Source organism: Uranotaenia lowii, chromosome 2 (genome assembly GCF_029784155.1).
Source record: "Uranotaenia lowii strain MFRU-FL chromosome 2, ASM2978415v1, whole genome shotgun sequence".
Lineage (NCBI taxonomy): Eukaryota > Metazoa > Arthropoda > Insecta > Diptera > Culicidae > Uranotaenia > Uranotaenia lowii.
This window is the reverse complement of record NC_073692.1, coordinates 164,467,767-164,482,742: the sequence shown is the minus strand read 5'-3', so window position 1 is coordinate 164,482,742 and position 14,976 is coordinate 164,467,767. Positions and strand designations below refer to the sequence as shown.

Here is a 14,976-nt window from a genome sequence, read left to right as displayed (position 1 = left end):
GCCATAAGTTTTGGAATAGTCTTCGTAAACATGCCTTGTCTTCAAACAACTTTTTGCAATCTGGATCATGCTTTGTTGTTTTAATTTTATATAAACTTAAGATAAAGTTTGATCATTTTCGTTCATAAGTTTGATGTAAACAAACAAACAAACAAACAACGAACATACAAACAAAGAAACAAAATTTTCATGCTTTTTTTCGATAAACCTGTATTGGCTGTATTCCATTGAATTTAGTTTTAAGAAGTCACTTGGAAAATAAATTTCAATATATTTGATGAAAACTATTCGAAATTCTAAACATTATTTTCAATGCCAAATTGATTCTATAATGAGTGCTCTGGGCTATGATTTTTTCTCATATTTGAAAAAAAAAAATTTAAAAAAATGAACCATCAAAATCTGATACATAAATCCATTCCATTTCATTCACATAGAGCAGCTAAAAAATCAAGAAGAAGTTTAATGTGAGTACGTGATATTGGATGTGATATTACTTCTCTCGTTAGTTTGAATATTCAATTCACACTTGCACCCATGGTGCAGCCTCCAAAGAACGAGAAGCCAATTCGAAATCAAGAGCAAACAAAAACGTAAAAATAAAATAAACTCCATTCACTCGACACCTTACCTGTACATTTTTCACCTTCAGGATGCTCCCGTCTGGATAGAGATCTTCCCACATCTCGACGTTCGGATCGGACTGGAAGAGGGCACCGTTTTTGGTCCAACTGTAACCCAGAGTGCCGTACTGCTGATCCAGAGAATCCTGAGAGAGGCACCGAACCAGCAGCGATTGGCCACGGAACAGTGTCACGCTGGGCGGATCCACCCGGAGTTGGGGGGCGCCCAGAATCTGGACCTTCGTCGAGCGACACTGTTGCATGCCCATGTCATTTACCTGGGTGGGTGATTCGAAGGTGGCGATAGGTGTTGTTTTTGTTGTTGATTCATAACAGCAGCAGAAAAAAGGGTTCAAAGTTTGCGGGAGATCCGATTCATGAGGGAGCATTTTTTTTTGTCGTTTGGTTCATGTTTTCGTTTGCCATTCCGAAAGTTGTCAAGAGTTGCCGGCACCGTCATGTGAAGAAAACGAGAATGAAAAAAGAAGAATTATCTGTTAATGAATATAAATGAAAAATAAATAGATTGTCGCTGCAGGGAGAAAGATTGTTTCAGCAGTATTTATTTATCCGGTTGGCGACGATGTTTGTGATTTTACTTGAAAGGCTAGACACGGTGACACAATTTTAAGGTGAAGAAAGATAAACATTGGAGGTCATGTGCAGCAATTATGCTTTTGGTTGTCTTTTTCACATGGTTGATTGAACTGTGAAGAATTGCACGCAATCTCTCAGCGTTTGTTTAATTTGACTACATTCAAAGATTACCTATCTTTTATCTTTGAAAATAATTCAAATTAAAGAAAAATAAAACAAAAAACATATCCATCATTAGGAATTAATTAAATAATTTCAGTGAAAGATAATGTTATCTTGTATTTGGAGACGTACCGAACATTCGTTAAGCCGCTAAGCCGATGTTTGGCTCACCGAATAATTGGGCTAAGTGTACGGCCAAAGAGACGGAATATTTATTTTATAAATTAAAACGATAACCTTTTCAATACAGACTCAAATTTTTCAAATGATGTTGGATAATTTATAAAGTTTACAAAATGAATGTTGGAAAAGCTACACAGTCAACAAAAGCAAAAGGTTTCGGTGAAACATCTTATGCGAATCCGTTTACCTTTTACTGTAAATCGTACTGAAGAAAGCTGGCCAGTATCGATTCATGCCTTGTTTTCGTGAATATATCTAGGCTTGTCCATAAATTAAATAAAGAATGGATGTCCAGATATTGTTGAAAACACTTATCCGGTGTTTATTAGTATTATTTATTAAATCAATTAATAAATTTTTTTTTGTATTTGTGTTCAAACATAATTTTTGAAAGTTAATTTGAAAATGTACATCAATTTTCTTTGAAATCATTTGATGTTTCGATGAATTATTTTATTTTCTTTTATTTTCCTATTGAAAATTTTGAAATGATGGCTAGATTTTGATCAGATTTGACATTTTTCCAAATTAAAAAAATACTCAGATTTGCCCGCCATGCAGATGCGTGTGGTAGAAAATATGGTAAGTTAAGGTTCAAGGATCATCATTTTTCACAACTATGTTGAAGATTTCTGGCTCAAATTCGACCTTCATCTGGTTTGATATCATTTCAAATTGCTTGGCACCTTTTTTTCTTATATTTCACTGGAATTCCTTCTTTTTTTATAAATGCCCCAGAAGCAAAAAGTGATCTGATGTCCTTTCTGAAAGTGATAACATTTGAAATTATCCGACTATTCAATGGAGCGAGCTGAGATCAAATTGAACTCTTTAAATCTCGATTAGACCAGAGACCCGTACTCGAAGAGGATCTACAGGGCAAAAGAACTGAACTCTTAACAACACTGAAACTGAAAACATTTATCATTACTTGACGTGGAACGCGATTTATTCATGTAAATTTACAAAATAAAAAAAGTTGAATCCTTAACCGCACTGAATTCTAATGACACAAATATTACTTGACACGGAATGCAATTGTTTGATGTAAATTTACATCACATATGATGTAAATAAAAAGAAGCATCACATACGACGTAATTTACAGAGCGATTTAAATAATACACGTCTTAATATTTAACATATCTTTCAAATTTTACACATCTGTTGAAGTTTACAGACGTATAATATTAAACTCGCACTGAAAATTCCATCATATGTGATGCTTCTTTTTCGTTACATCATATGTGATGTAATTTTACGGTTTTGATGGTACCCGGAGATTTTCGAGAAGCAGGGATGCGGTTCTGGAGGCGGATCCACGTTACTTAACTTTGGATCCGGTACTTCGGGGAAGATATTAAAAGTAATAAAATATAATTTGAACAGTTATAAAATATATATATGCGAGAACAAAATTTTTTTCCGCCTAATAAAATGAATTATATTAATTATAGGAGGGTTTTGTTTGTATTTACAGTCGAGTAAATTCCAGTATTGAATCATATTAACAATAAATAAAACAAAACAAATTCCAACTGGAAAGTTTTTATACAAGTATTCAGAGATTTTATAATTGACATCATTTTTATTTTACACGTTGCTGAATTTTATATCATTTTTTATTTTACACGTTGAAAATTTTACTGATGTGTAATTTCCAACTAGCATTGAATATTCCGTCATATATAATGCTTCTTTTTATTTACATTATATGTGATGTAATTTTACAGATTTTTTTGGTATTGTGTACTGCATCATATCCTTTTTGTTTTTATTAGCGGCTCACCAGTCCTCCATCCCGTGATATTTTTTCAAACGCAACTTTATTTTTCCGTTCAATAAATTACAGGTATCACTTATTACGTAAAAATACATTAGAGAATGCACATAAACTTACATAATCCAGTAGGCGGGCACAAAGCTCAGTTGGTAAATCAGTTTCCTCAAGAGCCAATGTCCGCGAGTTCAGAACAAACCAAGAACAAACTTTAAACTCTTTCTCTTGTCACCAGGGGAATAAATAAAGGTTAAGGTATTTTATAGAAAAATTTAATTCTTTATTTTAAAAAAAATCAAATATGAGCTACACCGTTTTTTTTCAAGCTTGTATATTACCATTTTGCTTTGAGATAAAATTTGCACAAAAAAAAAATTTTAAAAACATCTAAAATAACGATTTATTTTTGGATATTTTTCGGTCTTGGATTTCAAGCAAGCAACTTCCTTTTTTAAATGCCCGACGTTTCGACTATTTTTGGTAGTCTTCCTCAACCGTTAGACAATACCCTTGAGGAAGACTACCAAAAATGGTCGAAACGTCGGCAGGGGCCGATCTAGAGATTGCTCTTAGGGGAGGTGATTTAGTAAATTTTCAAAAAATAAGGCCAACATTTTATTAGTGATTTGGATAATAAAACTGTGAAAGGAAAAATTTTGATGATGAGGATGAAGAGAATTTAGTAGCATGTAAATAATGTTGAAGACTATCTAAAAAAAAAGTTTGTTCAAAGAATTCTGTACATCTGTTTGTGGCTGGCTTAGTCTTAGGCAAAACACAAATTTTAGTGGGATGAAGTTGAATTTAGGTTTTTTTTACCTATTTGGGATGACCATTTGTTCATTTTTACAGATTAGAAATCCATAAGCAATTCAATCTTGAAAATCGTTCTTTATTTATTTTCAGACAAAAATAAATCTGTTGGTATGATTTCAATTTACTCAAATGAGCATCTCTGGATTTATGGTTAAGCTACGTCTTATTAATTTTGAAACTATTACAATATTCGGGTAAAAAAGCCATTTACACAAGTTTCAATTAATTTTATTCGAAATATTTTCTCTTTCGAATTCCAATTTTAAACCGTATGCTGCATCATTACTTATCGACACCCGTCAATGTATTTATTCAATAATTTTACATATTTGAATCAAAACATAATCTAAAACAAATAAACATTTAAAACACAAATAAGCACGTATCTAGACAAATAAAATATAGATTGCTAATCATTATATTTAATTTTACTAAAGAGGTTTGCTGAATAGATTCGTCTCTTTATATCTTAACGAATACCTACACCTTTTTTTGCTATGAGTTTTGAAAAACAAGTCAGTGGCTTAGAAAGAAGATTTAACAATTGAACAGTTTAATAAAAAAAAAAGTCAACTTATAAATGTTTCCAAATGCTTTGCACTTGCGTATCGCTTTTCTTTTTCAGCACTTCGACTTTTCAAATGCCCAATGTCTAGTTAAAATGTTAAGCTTTGTGATATCATCAATAGTTGAGTAATGTTTAGGATGAGCCTTTAAAACAGCACCTTTATCTTTTTCATAGACTAATGGGTATGCAGCAGATGCGAACGTCTGATCATTCTGGAAGTCAGATTTGCTAATAGAACTTGAAAACATTTCGATGCTTTTATGGTTCAGTTGTAGATGTACTTATCATCTTCGGTGACATGCATGTTCCTGAAAGCAAAGACTAACGGTAGCAGATCCGGATGTCTGCAAAATTTTATCGATCAGATTTTCGGTTGCTACATCTGGAAATAATATCAACTATAGAGTTGTTTTTGACACTTGCCTACGTTAATGGATAAGAAAAGCAAAAATAACCTCCAAACTTTTAGTTAAAAAACATTGATGTCCTTTCAAAGACATGAGGACATGAGGTTATTTTCTCACACTTAAAACGTGTTACTGAAAATGTCAGAATTATGTCACGAATATTTCTAGCCGTACATAGAACAATAAAAACAATAATTTATTTTTTGAAAACCATCAAGTTTGGTAAACATGCATAAAAAAGAAATCACTTTATGATCAACTTGAAAATAAATGTTGGCTTCTTTCAGGCCTTTTTAAGAAATCATTCAGAATTAGTCACTAAACCGCTGTTAATGGTACTGGCGCTTACAACAACTCTGGATATCGGTTAAAAAACAAAACCAATCTGCTGTCATGCTTAATTTAATGGAAATTCCTTAAAGAGTGAGGTGCAAGCTTTATCCTTTTCGCACGCCAACACGAAATTATACACACGAATACTGTTTATACTCAATTCACGCATATTTTTAAGCAGCTATTGAATTCTGATATACGCGTAAAAATGGTAATATCAATGTTAAGATATTTTGACGCATGAAAAAGTAATATTTCATCTAAATCGAGTTAAAAAAATTTTATCGATGATTTATTTTTTTCGCTTGGCAGGAGGGGGGGGGGGTGGGTGATTATTCTCATGAACACCCCCACACACCCCCGTAGATCCGCGCATGAATGTCGGACATTTCAAGAAGAAAGTTGTTTGTTTGAAATCCAAGACCGAAAAAAACAGCTATTAATCAAACATTAAACATAAAAAAACTGTCGATAAAACAAAACTAATCTAAAATATTTTTGTTTCTTTTACTTTACTCCAGTATGATTTCATAATACAGGTCAAACTCAATTCTACGTGGACTCGTTTTTCCGGTGTCCGATTTTCCGTGATTTGATTATCCGTGACGATACCTCAGCTTTCAGGAACCAGTAGAAAACACTTGTAGGAGTAACGAATCGAGTTCACCAGGTAAGTAACCACGTTGACACAACTCAGGTAAGTTCAGGTAAGTACCCAAGTAACCATAAGTATTTAGCCATAACCTTTAATCAGCATTAAATAAACATTTCTAATGCAAGTTAGCATTATATCAAGATTCGTAATACTTTTTAGTTTTATGTAAGCATTATTAATGCATAGAAGCAATAACAAAAATTAGCACTAATGGTAGCACTATATGCACATATAGAGCTTCTTTATAAAGTTAATAAGCATTAAGACTGTAGCACTAGAACTTCCTGTTAATGCTTATATAAAGCTTTTATAAAGCGTAGAAACGTCAAACCGACGAATGTAAACAAGAATGATTTTCAAGACAGCAAACGAAAACAAACAGAGCGGGCAGTTGCAGTTGTCTTCTCCCAAAATTTTCCAATACATTTCCCAACCTTTTCATGCATACATTGTCTATGAAGTTGGGTGACCCGAGCAGTACTTGAAGTACGGGTTTTTTCACCTACCTTATCAGCATCAAGAGTGGTCAAAATGGTAAAGGCGCAAGAAAGATACAGGCTGCTGCGGGATCCTCGGTTCGATACTCATTAATGGTTATTCATAATTCAATTATAATCACTTCTCATTTCATAGGACACTTCATCAAGCATGCAAAATCCTTCATCCAGCATCCAGCTGGTTGATTTGATTTTATTTTTAAAATTTTTGTTCATTTCCCATTTTGAATTTCTGTTTCACATCAATCATATGATCCATCAATTAAATAATTAAAAGGTGTTCTAAGTATGCATTGTTAATGCTTTTATACGGCTGGCGAAAAATGACGTTTTGATGGTGCTCTAATTCAGCATTTGTAATGCTTATTAAAAGCTTTGTCGTGATTGCATTTATTCAGCCCGCTATTTCGCCTTTTTAGCATTAAATCTACATGATATACGCATATAGTGCAAAACAAGCATTAATTTAGAATTATATATGGGTATATAGTGTTGATTAAGGGCTATATTTAGGTGCTTATGGTTACTTGGGTATACACTCTCTTTTATTGTTAATTCTTCTCTTCCTTTCAGGTTTTCATGCACTATATTTACTTTTCTCTATGATTTCTCTCTTAATTCACTTTCATTCTTACTTCTATAAATTTCAACTTAATCTACTAACTTTCTTCTTTTACGTAAACTAACGAGTTTGTAAACAACTGTTGTCAACTTGACGGGTCGGTGTCACAACCAGAAACAGGGTCAAAATTCTTCTTACGAAAGCCTTTTATAACTTTCGACCTAGCCGGATACCACAGTTAGCATAAAATGCTCAGTTGGTTGAAATATTGCGTTTTTGCGATAAACTTGAGGATACTTAATTTAGCATGTTCACACGTAGATGTCACCACCGGTTTGATAGGATCGAACAATCCGTCTTTTTTGGCTCGATCATCCATTCGATTATTTTTAGTGATTGAAACGTTTGTTTACGTTGAAAATCAATTAACAAATAATTTAGTTCTTATGTTCAAAGGAATTTCATTGTTACTAACGAATGGAAAAAAATATCAACAAAATAATCAGCCGAGGGAAGTTTAAGATCTTCTAAAAATATATATATATATTTCCGTTCTAACTCTTCAATCTCTCAATCAATAAATTTTGAGATGATTCTGTTCATTTAAGAAAATTAAAATATTTTCCTAGTAACTCACTTTTTTGATCGATGTGTACTGGATCTAAGTGGGATTATAATTTCTTTCATGTTTGTCAATTTTTTATTCATTTGAAAAATGATGCTTCTTGCTTGGTTTGGTAAGACATAAACAAATGAAAACACTATTTCGAAGTACAAACTGGCATAAGTTCTTACAGAGAAAAAACATATGAACTTATAGAAAATAATGTTTACTAAGTGGCGTTATGAGGAATAATTATATACTTCGATAAACTTAAGGTTAATGATTAATCGTATAGGAATACTTTTCTTAAAGTACAAAACAGAATAGAAAAGAAAACTTGGTGTTTCCAGTAGTCAAAATAGTATTTCGCTTTTTCCACTGAATTTAGTTATTAAAAAAAATTGCCATAGATAGGAGTGATTTTTTGGTGGATACAGAAAACTTGATTCAAGAATAGAGTGTCCATTTTCCGATAATTTTAGCGTTCCCGGGAATCGGGAAATGTAACGATCCTTTTCCCGGGAATTCTAGGGGTCCCGGGAAAAATTAATAATGAATATTTTAACACTCTACTGCTAATGAAACCTTATCTCTATAATATTTGAAGGTAGTGGTATCGCAAAACATGTCAAGCTTTTTTAATGCTTCAAAAATTCAATTTGCTTTTCGAAAACCCAATACCCATAAACTAAGTACTTTATTCAACAAACTTGACTGATTCTTGCTAAAAAAATTGAAATTATTGAGAAACATTTTGTTGTGGTATGAGCCTACTTGGTTGAATGATTCAACTGAATCAAAGCAATCGAAAGATTCCTTTTAATTCAACCACGGTACCGTGGTTGAATTAAAAGGAATCTTTCGATTGCTTTGATTCAGGAGAAACATTTATCTCGATCGGTAGAAATTGGTTAGCTTGACTTCAGGTTATTCATAAAATCTCTAAAATTTTCAAATAACTCTCCTTTTGTTTCTAAATCAGTAAGTTCTTTACCGAAGATTTTGCTACTGTCAACAGTTTGCGAAACGGAAGTTCTTAATGATGAGTGTTGCAAAGTATAACATTAAGATCCTTTCGTAGCGTTTCTTTATTGGAATTGTTTGGTTTTAAAGAATCTTTGTCTTTATACTAAGTTTTCGAACAAAAAACGTTTTTACTTTATTTTGTATTAGCTTATGTTTAGAAATATAAAATTTAAAGTCCTTGCCAGTGTTCGGCATCGCTAACTGAAAAGTTAGCGGCGCTTATTAGATCTCTATCTCGGTCAAAGTTAGCGATCGCTAATTAAAGCCGCTAAATGTTGCGTAAAAGTTATCGATCTATAATAAAGCGCTAATCGCTAATCGATAGCAGAAAGTTTTGAAAAACATAAGCAAAACACAAATTTTTCAGCCATCTTTAATTATATTATTGACTTAGAAAAGTTGTTAAATGATATGAATAGGGGCAGTTTTCGAACTTATTTTGTAATATTTCTGTACATATCAGTTGCGTCTGTCCACTTTTAGTTTTAGTTAGCGTATTTGGTGGAAAGTAAAAGGAAAAAATTGGAATCAAATTTTTCAAAATATTCATCCGCTTATCAATTTTTTTACATCAGTTAATGCAAAAATTCTCATGAGGTAGATGTTTTCTTTTGTCCAAAAAAGTTTTTCATCTTTTTTGACATTATTTCACTTATTTTGTTCTGGAAATTTCAATTTTTCACAACTTTTTCATTTCTTTTATATTAAATGAAGGCTTATGCTTTAGACATAAATTCAAGTGAAGGCAATTAAAAATGACGCTCATTTTTATGATTCCATTCAAAATCGATATCGAATAGCTTCTGAAATAAATTTTTAATAAAAATTTAAATACCTGATTGGATTCAAAATTTTAAATCTGAATGATGCTGAATTTATGATCTATAAGTCTATGGCCAAATTAACACTTCAAAGAGTAAGCGTTCTTCAGTTAGCGGAACTAAAAATTAGCGGAACTTTCTTATCCGCTAGCTGAAGAAAAATATAGCGAGAAAATTAATTCGCTAACCAAAAGTTAGTGAACTAATTAGCGATTAGCGGGTTAGCGTTTTTGTGCCGGACACTGGTCCTTGCTCAATCTTATCCATTTTTTTCAAGTTAGATCGTGTTAATTTTTAGGTAAAGCATAGTTCTTTTAGAAATGGGACACTTTCAATTGTTAATAGCTAATTTACTAGTGATTGGACATTCAAAATTTTGACAGCATTTTGTTGCCTGTGAAAATTACTAACCGACCTATTTTTTTTCAAAATTTTAAATTCATGCATTTTTGAGATATTGACGATACAAGAGAAAAAGAAAAAAGATATCTTGCACAGTTTCCTTCAAAAACCATCATTATCAAATGGATAGCTGACAAAATCGTTGATTATTCAATGAATTAGTGTGTGTGTGAGCAGTGGAAATGTTTGCAAACACTGTCAAAAATGTCCACAAAGTTCAAATCAAGCATTGTAGTTAAGAACATGATCAGCAACTACGGTTAAGGGCCATCAGGGAAGACAAGTCTCAGACCAGAATTTTTGATTTTGAATAAACGAAAAACTAAGTGTAGATCGGTGAAATGTCCAACAATTTATTCTCTGATAAGCTGACAGTGTTGCCAAATTATAAGTCATTCAAACCTAACCTCAAACAATAAATTTTTGCTAGTTCCAGAGCTCGTGAGCTGTAAAGCTGGTACCGAGGCAATGAGACAGGTGATTTCTGAAGGATGACAAAACTTGTGAAAAACCCTATATCAAACAAATTCCAGAGTTTGAATCCCATAACATTCTGCTCGTGGAGGGGTCTCTCGCATATTAAAGTATGTATTTGCTGGCTGTTTTGTATAAAATATAATGATTTGTCAAGATTCTACTCCTATGGAAAAATACAACGATCTTCAAAACAAAAACATTGATTTTTGCTGTTTTTAAAAGCCTAAAAAGAGTAATCTTGTATGTACCCTTGGCAACCTACAATCTATACTAACCGATTATACTTCAATAAAAATCTCATGATGGTTTTACTTAGTTATTGTCAGCTTTAGCCAGCAGAAATTCCATTCAAAACGCTTTTAAGTGACTCAAAAATAATCAAGTTTTGTTTTGTTTTTTTTTTTTTTTTTTTTTTTTTTTTTTTTCATATGTGATGAAAGGAATTAGAGAAACATGAACTATCAAAGAACGAAAGAACATAAGCCGTAAATATCATGAAAATTTCGAAAAAGATACAACGGCTCACCGACAGGACTTGAACCTGCAATCTCCGCTTCGGTACAACGGCGCGTTAGCCAATTCCACCACGGTGAACGTGATGGAACCGGCGAACACGAGCAATCGAGCTCTGCCGATCAACTGCTGGACCTTCTATCGAAACACCATGTATATCCCGCATGTGATCTTTTCCCTCTATTGATCTCTCTTGTTTCTCTAACCCCACCCATCGACTCGGGATTTTAGCCGAGCGAGCACATGGTCGATTGAGTTTTGTTAATTTTGGAACACCTTTATCCACTAAATTGCCCTTAGTTTCTTTTAAAAGAGAAGTATTGGACCAAAAAGTAGTAGAAATTGAAGAAGGAGGATGCAGCCACCTAGCTTACTGATTGGACGAAGTAAAAGTTGAAAAAAAACTGAACAATATTATGACTGAAAAAAGTGTGCGCCGGCCGATAGGAGGTACCAAGATTTTTCTTACTAAAAGCTATAAATATTTTTTTTCAAATTTTTACATGAATTATCACAAGAGTACCTTCATTTCCTTCATAGAAAGTATTTTGATCAAACGAATGGTTTTTGAGATACACGCATTCGTAACTGTCCCATTTCTAAAAGAACTAAGCTTTATTAAGCACTTTTTATTGGCTTTGGGAAATCCCAGGACATTCTAATGTTTCCCGGGATTCGGGAATTTTCCATTTTTTTTTTATTCCCCAGTATTCCCGGTATGACACTCTCTTCAAGATACACTTCAACACACTTTGATTCAAGCTGATGCATCATGTTCAACTGATGATTATCTTTCGAATGTTCGAATGCTAACCTCATAACATCCCTTGCAAAAGCCACCAGATTAAGTCTGATCGAAATAAACCACTGACTGGTTTTCATTAACCCGGAGGAGAAGACAAGGAAGGTCGATGATTCGGCTGACCATTTGCTGGAAAGAACCATTTATCTTCGCCTGACAAGGAATTAGAATTCGGTAGAGTAAATATCTTATCCAACCGCAAATCCATTCTTAACACAAGACAGACAGAGCAAGTTCAACACCATGCAACTTAGTACATCTGTTTGTTGAGAGATTTCGATCCACCCTCTTTGGGGAGCACGAAAAAAGAATCACAATGTTCAGTGGATTTTTTTCGTTTTGTAAGGTATGATGAGAAATTAGATCGACCGGGCAAAAAAGCGATAAGCATGGAAGTTTTTCCTAAGCATTCAATGGTAGTGCGGCGGGGAATGTTTTGATAGGAAAAAGTACCTTAATTCACCCTGCTCTCGGGTGTTCATTGATTTGAGTTGTGCTCTATCTAGATGAAGCAAATTCGGAAAACAGTTTCCTCTTTTTTCCTAGCCCCAGGAATTGTTTGGTTAGAGATGTGCAATCGGTTTTGCGGAATGCATGATTCCGGAGATGAGCAGTTTTTGGGGTCGAATACAAACAAAACAGTTGGTTTTGTAGATCAGATAATCGAAAAGGGATGCTTCCAATCTACATAAAAGAGCATACCCTTAAAAGCGGTTTGAAAGGACTTGAGGTTAATTAGCTTTATTTCCATTTGGGAATCATGAAACAATATCGAGATGTTCTTGATATTTTATTTAAATTCTCAAAGTGCAAGAATTTCGTTGTTAAAAACGTAATCAGGATTCATGGGCTTAATGTTTACTTAAACAATATTTCCCAGATCACGCTTTACCGTTTCCACTATCTTAAAATCGACTTCACTAAGCACTGCGCAATAATCTTCATATTAAAGCTTAGTTCTTTTAGAAATGGGACAGTTACGAATGCCTGTATCTCAAAAACTATTCGTTTGAACGAAATAGTTTCTATGAAGAAAATGAAGGTAATGTTATGATCTTTCATGAAAAAATTTGAAAAAAAATATTTACTGTTTTTTGTTAAGGAAATTTCTACTTTATTTTTGGTATCTCCCATTGGCCGGCGCACACTTTTCTCAGTCATGGTATTGATCAGTTTCTTCAACTTATACTTCGTAAAATCTATATTTTAGGTGGCTTCACCTTCCTTCTTCAATTTCTGATACTTTTCGGTCCAATACTTCTCTTTTAAAAGAAACTGGAAGCATTTCAGTGAATATACAGTTGTTTCGAAATGAACAAATTTGATTATTTTTGATCACATTTTTTAACGTTTTTTTTTTGTACCGGTTTAACAGCTTAAGAGCTTTGGAACTATCAAAAAATGGTTGTTTGAGGTTGGGTTTCAATGAGTCATCACTAGGCAACACTTTCAGCTTATCGGAGAAAATTGTTTTGGACATTTCAGCGATCTACCCTTAGTTTTTCGTTTATTGAAAATTAAAAAGGCTGGTATGAGACTTGACTTCCTTGATGACCCTTAACCGTTGTTGCCGATCATGTGCTTCACTCCAATACTTGATTTGAACTTTGTGGACATTATTGACAGTGTTTGCATACTTATCCACCACAAAAACTCAGTAATTCTTTGAATAATCAACGGTTTTGTCAGCTATCAATTTGATAATGACGAATTTTAAAGGAAACTGTGCAAAATTATTTTTTTCTTTTTCTCTTGCATCGTACATATCTCAAAAACGAGTAAATTTTAAATTTTGAAAAAAATAGGTCGAATAGTACTTTTTACAGGCAACAAAATGCTGTCAAAATTTTTAATATCCAATAACTAGTTAACGAGCTATTAGCAAATGAAAGTGTCCCATTTCTAAAAGAACTAAGCTTTATCATGTTTCCGGGTTCTAAACTAAGGGGAAAACAAGAGTTGAATAGTGCCATTTTAGCTGTTTTCCACAAACGAGGTACACCTCATCAGCATCATCTGCGTTTCCATGAAAACTCATGATTTTCGTTCGTGCCACCATCAGCTTCTTCTATCTAGAAGTAAATACCAACCAGCAGCTCGTAGGTATTGTCCTTATTCTTGGAATTGGGAAAAGTGCCTCGCTCTGAATTCTTACAGCAGCAAATAAGGAAACGTATATTGGCTCCTGCTTCCGGGACCAAATTTAATCAACCGGCAGTCATCTACTTCCGTTCAATTTTACAAAGCAACAACAGACCCGTACCCGACCCAACATTTCCGGGAGAAAGCAAAGAAGAACAGCTTCCTAGTTTTGTTTATTGTATTTTCGATTCCGATATGTGCTCGCCTCATCTATTGTTGATGATCGATCGGAAGTATATCTGTGTGAATCGATTGTGTATCAGCTGCTCTATGGCACCCAATAACCCACCCACATTTACTGCACATATGAATGAATCCCTGCATAACCAACCGTCTGTCTGTCACAATTTCTGGGATCATCTTTTTCATCCACTGAATATGGTGCAGGATATGGGAAAAGCTTATCTGGGAATAACTTGCAACTAACTTGTTGCGCTCTAGAAGTGCACAAATGGCCATCCCACTACAGGGAATAAACAACATAAAAAAATAAACAAGTAGGTAAGGTGCATGTGGAAACTGCAACGAGTTGGTGTGGGGGAAGGATTTTCAATTTCGATTGGAAAGTACTCAATCAAGACAATGAAAGATTATCCGTTTAAGGGGGGAAAATCTTGATTGGCGTTTTTGCTGCCATTAGTTGGAACGTTTTAAACCGTATGAGTGATGAACTTGCTCAATTTTCTCGGAGATAAATGAATCAACACATTTTATGAGATGTGATACGATAACAGAGCATTCAATTGGCAACGTAATTGAAAAAAAAAAACAAAAAAAAATCACATACGATACTTGTTAATGTACAACGAATATGATAAATTTTTTGAAGTAGCTTTTTTAAGAAGAAGAATGACCAAGACGGTTAAAATCCTCTATAAATAAACAAAATAGAATAGAATAGAATAGAAGTAGCTTTCAAACATTCGGGTAGAATGAGGATACTTGATCCCTGAGGAAACTTGATTCCTCAGCTATATCTCGGAACTGGAATGTCTTACATAGATCA

The 14,976-nt window shown here is 33.5% G+C and overlaps 1 protein-coding gene across 1 annotated transcript in view; it reads right to left on the bottom strand.

The window, feature by feature from the left end:
- LOC129748374 (uncharacterized) overlaps positions 1 to 898 on the bottom strand; it is an 814,549-nt gene extending 813,651 nt beyond the window's left edge. Inside the window, exon 1 of the mRNA XM_055742976.1 lies at positions 632 to 898. Coding sequence (XP_055598951.1) covers positions 632 to 892 — 261 coding nt within the window. The 5' untranslated portion in view covers positions 893 to 898. The remainder of the gene's footprint in view (positions 1 to 631) is intronic.
- Between the last annotated feature and the right edge of the window lie 14,078 nt (positions 899 to 14,976).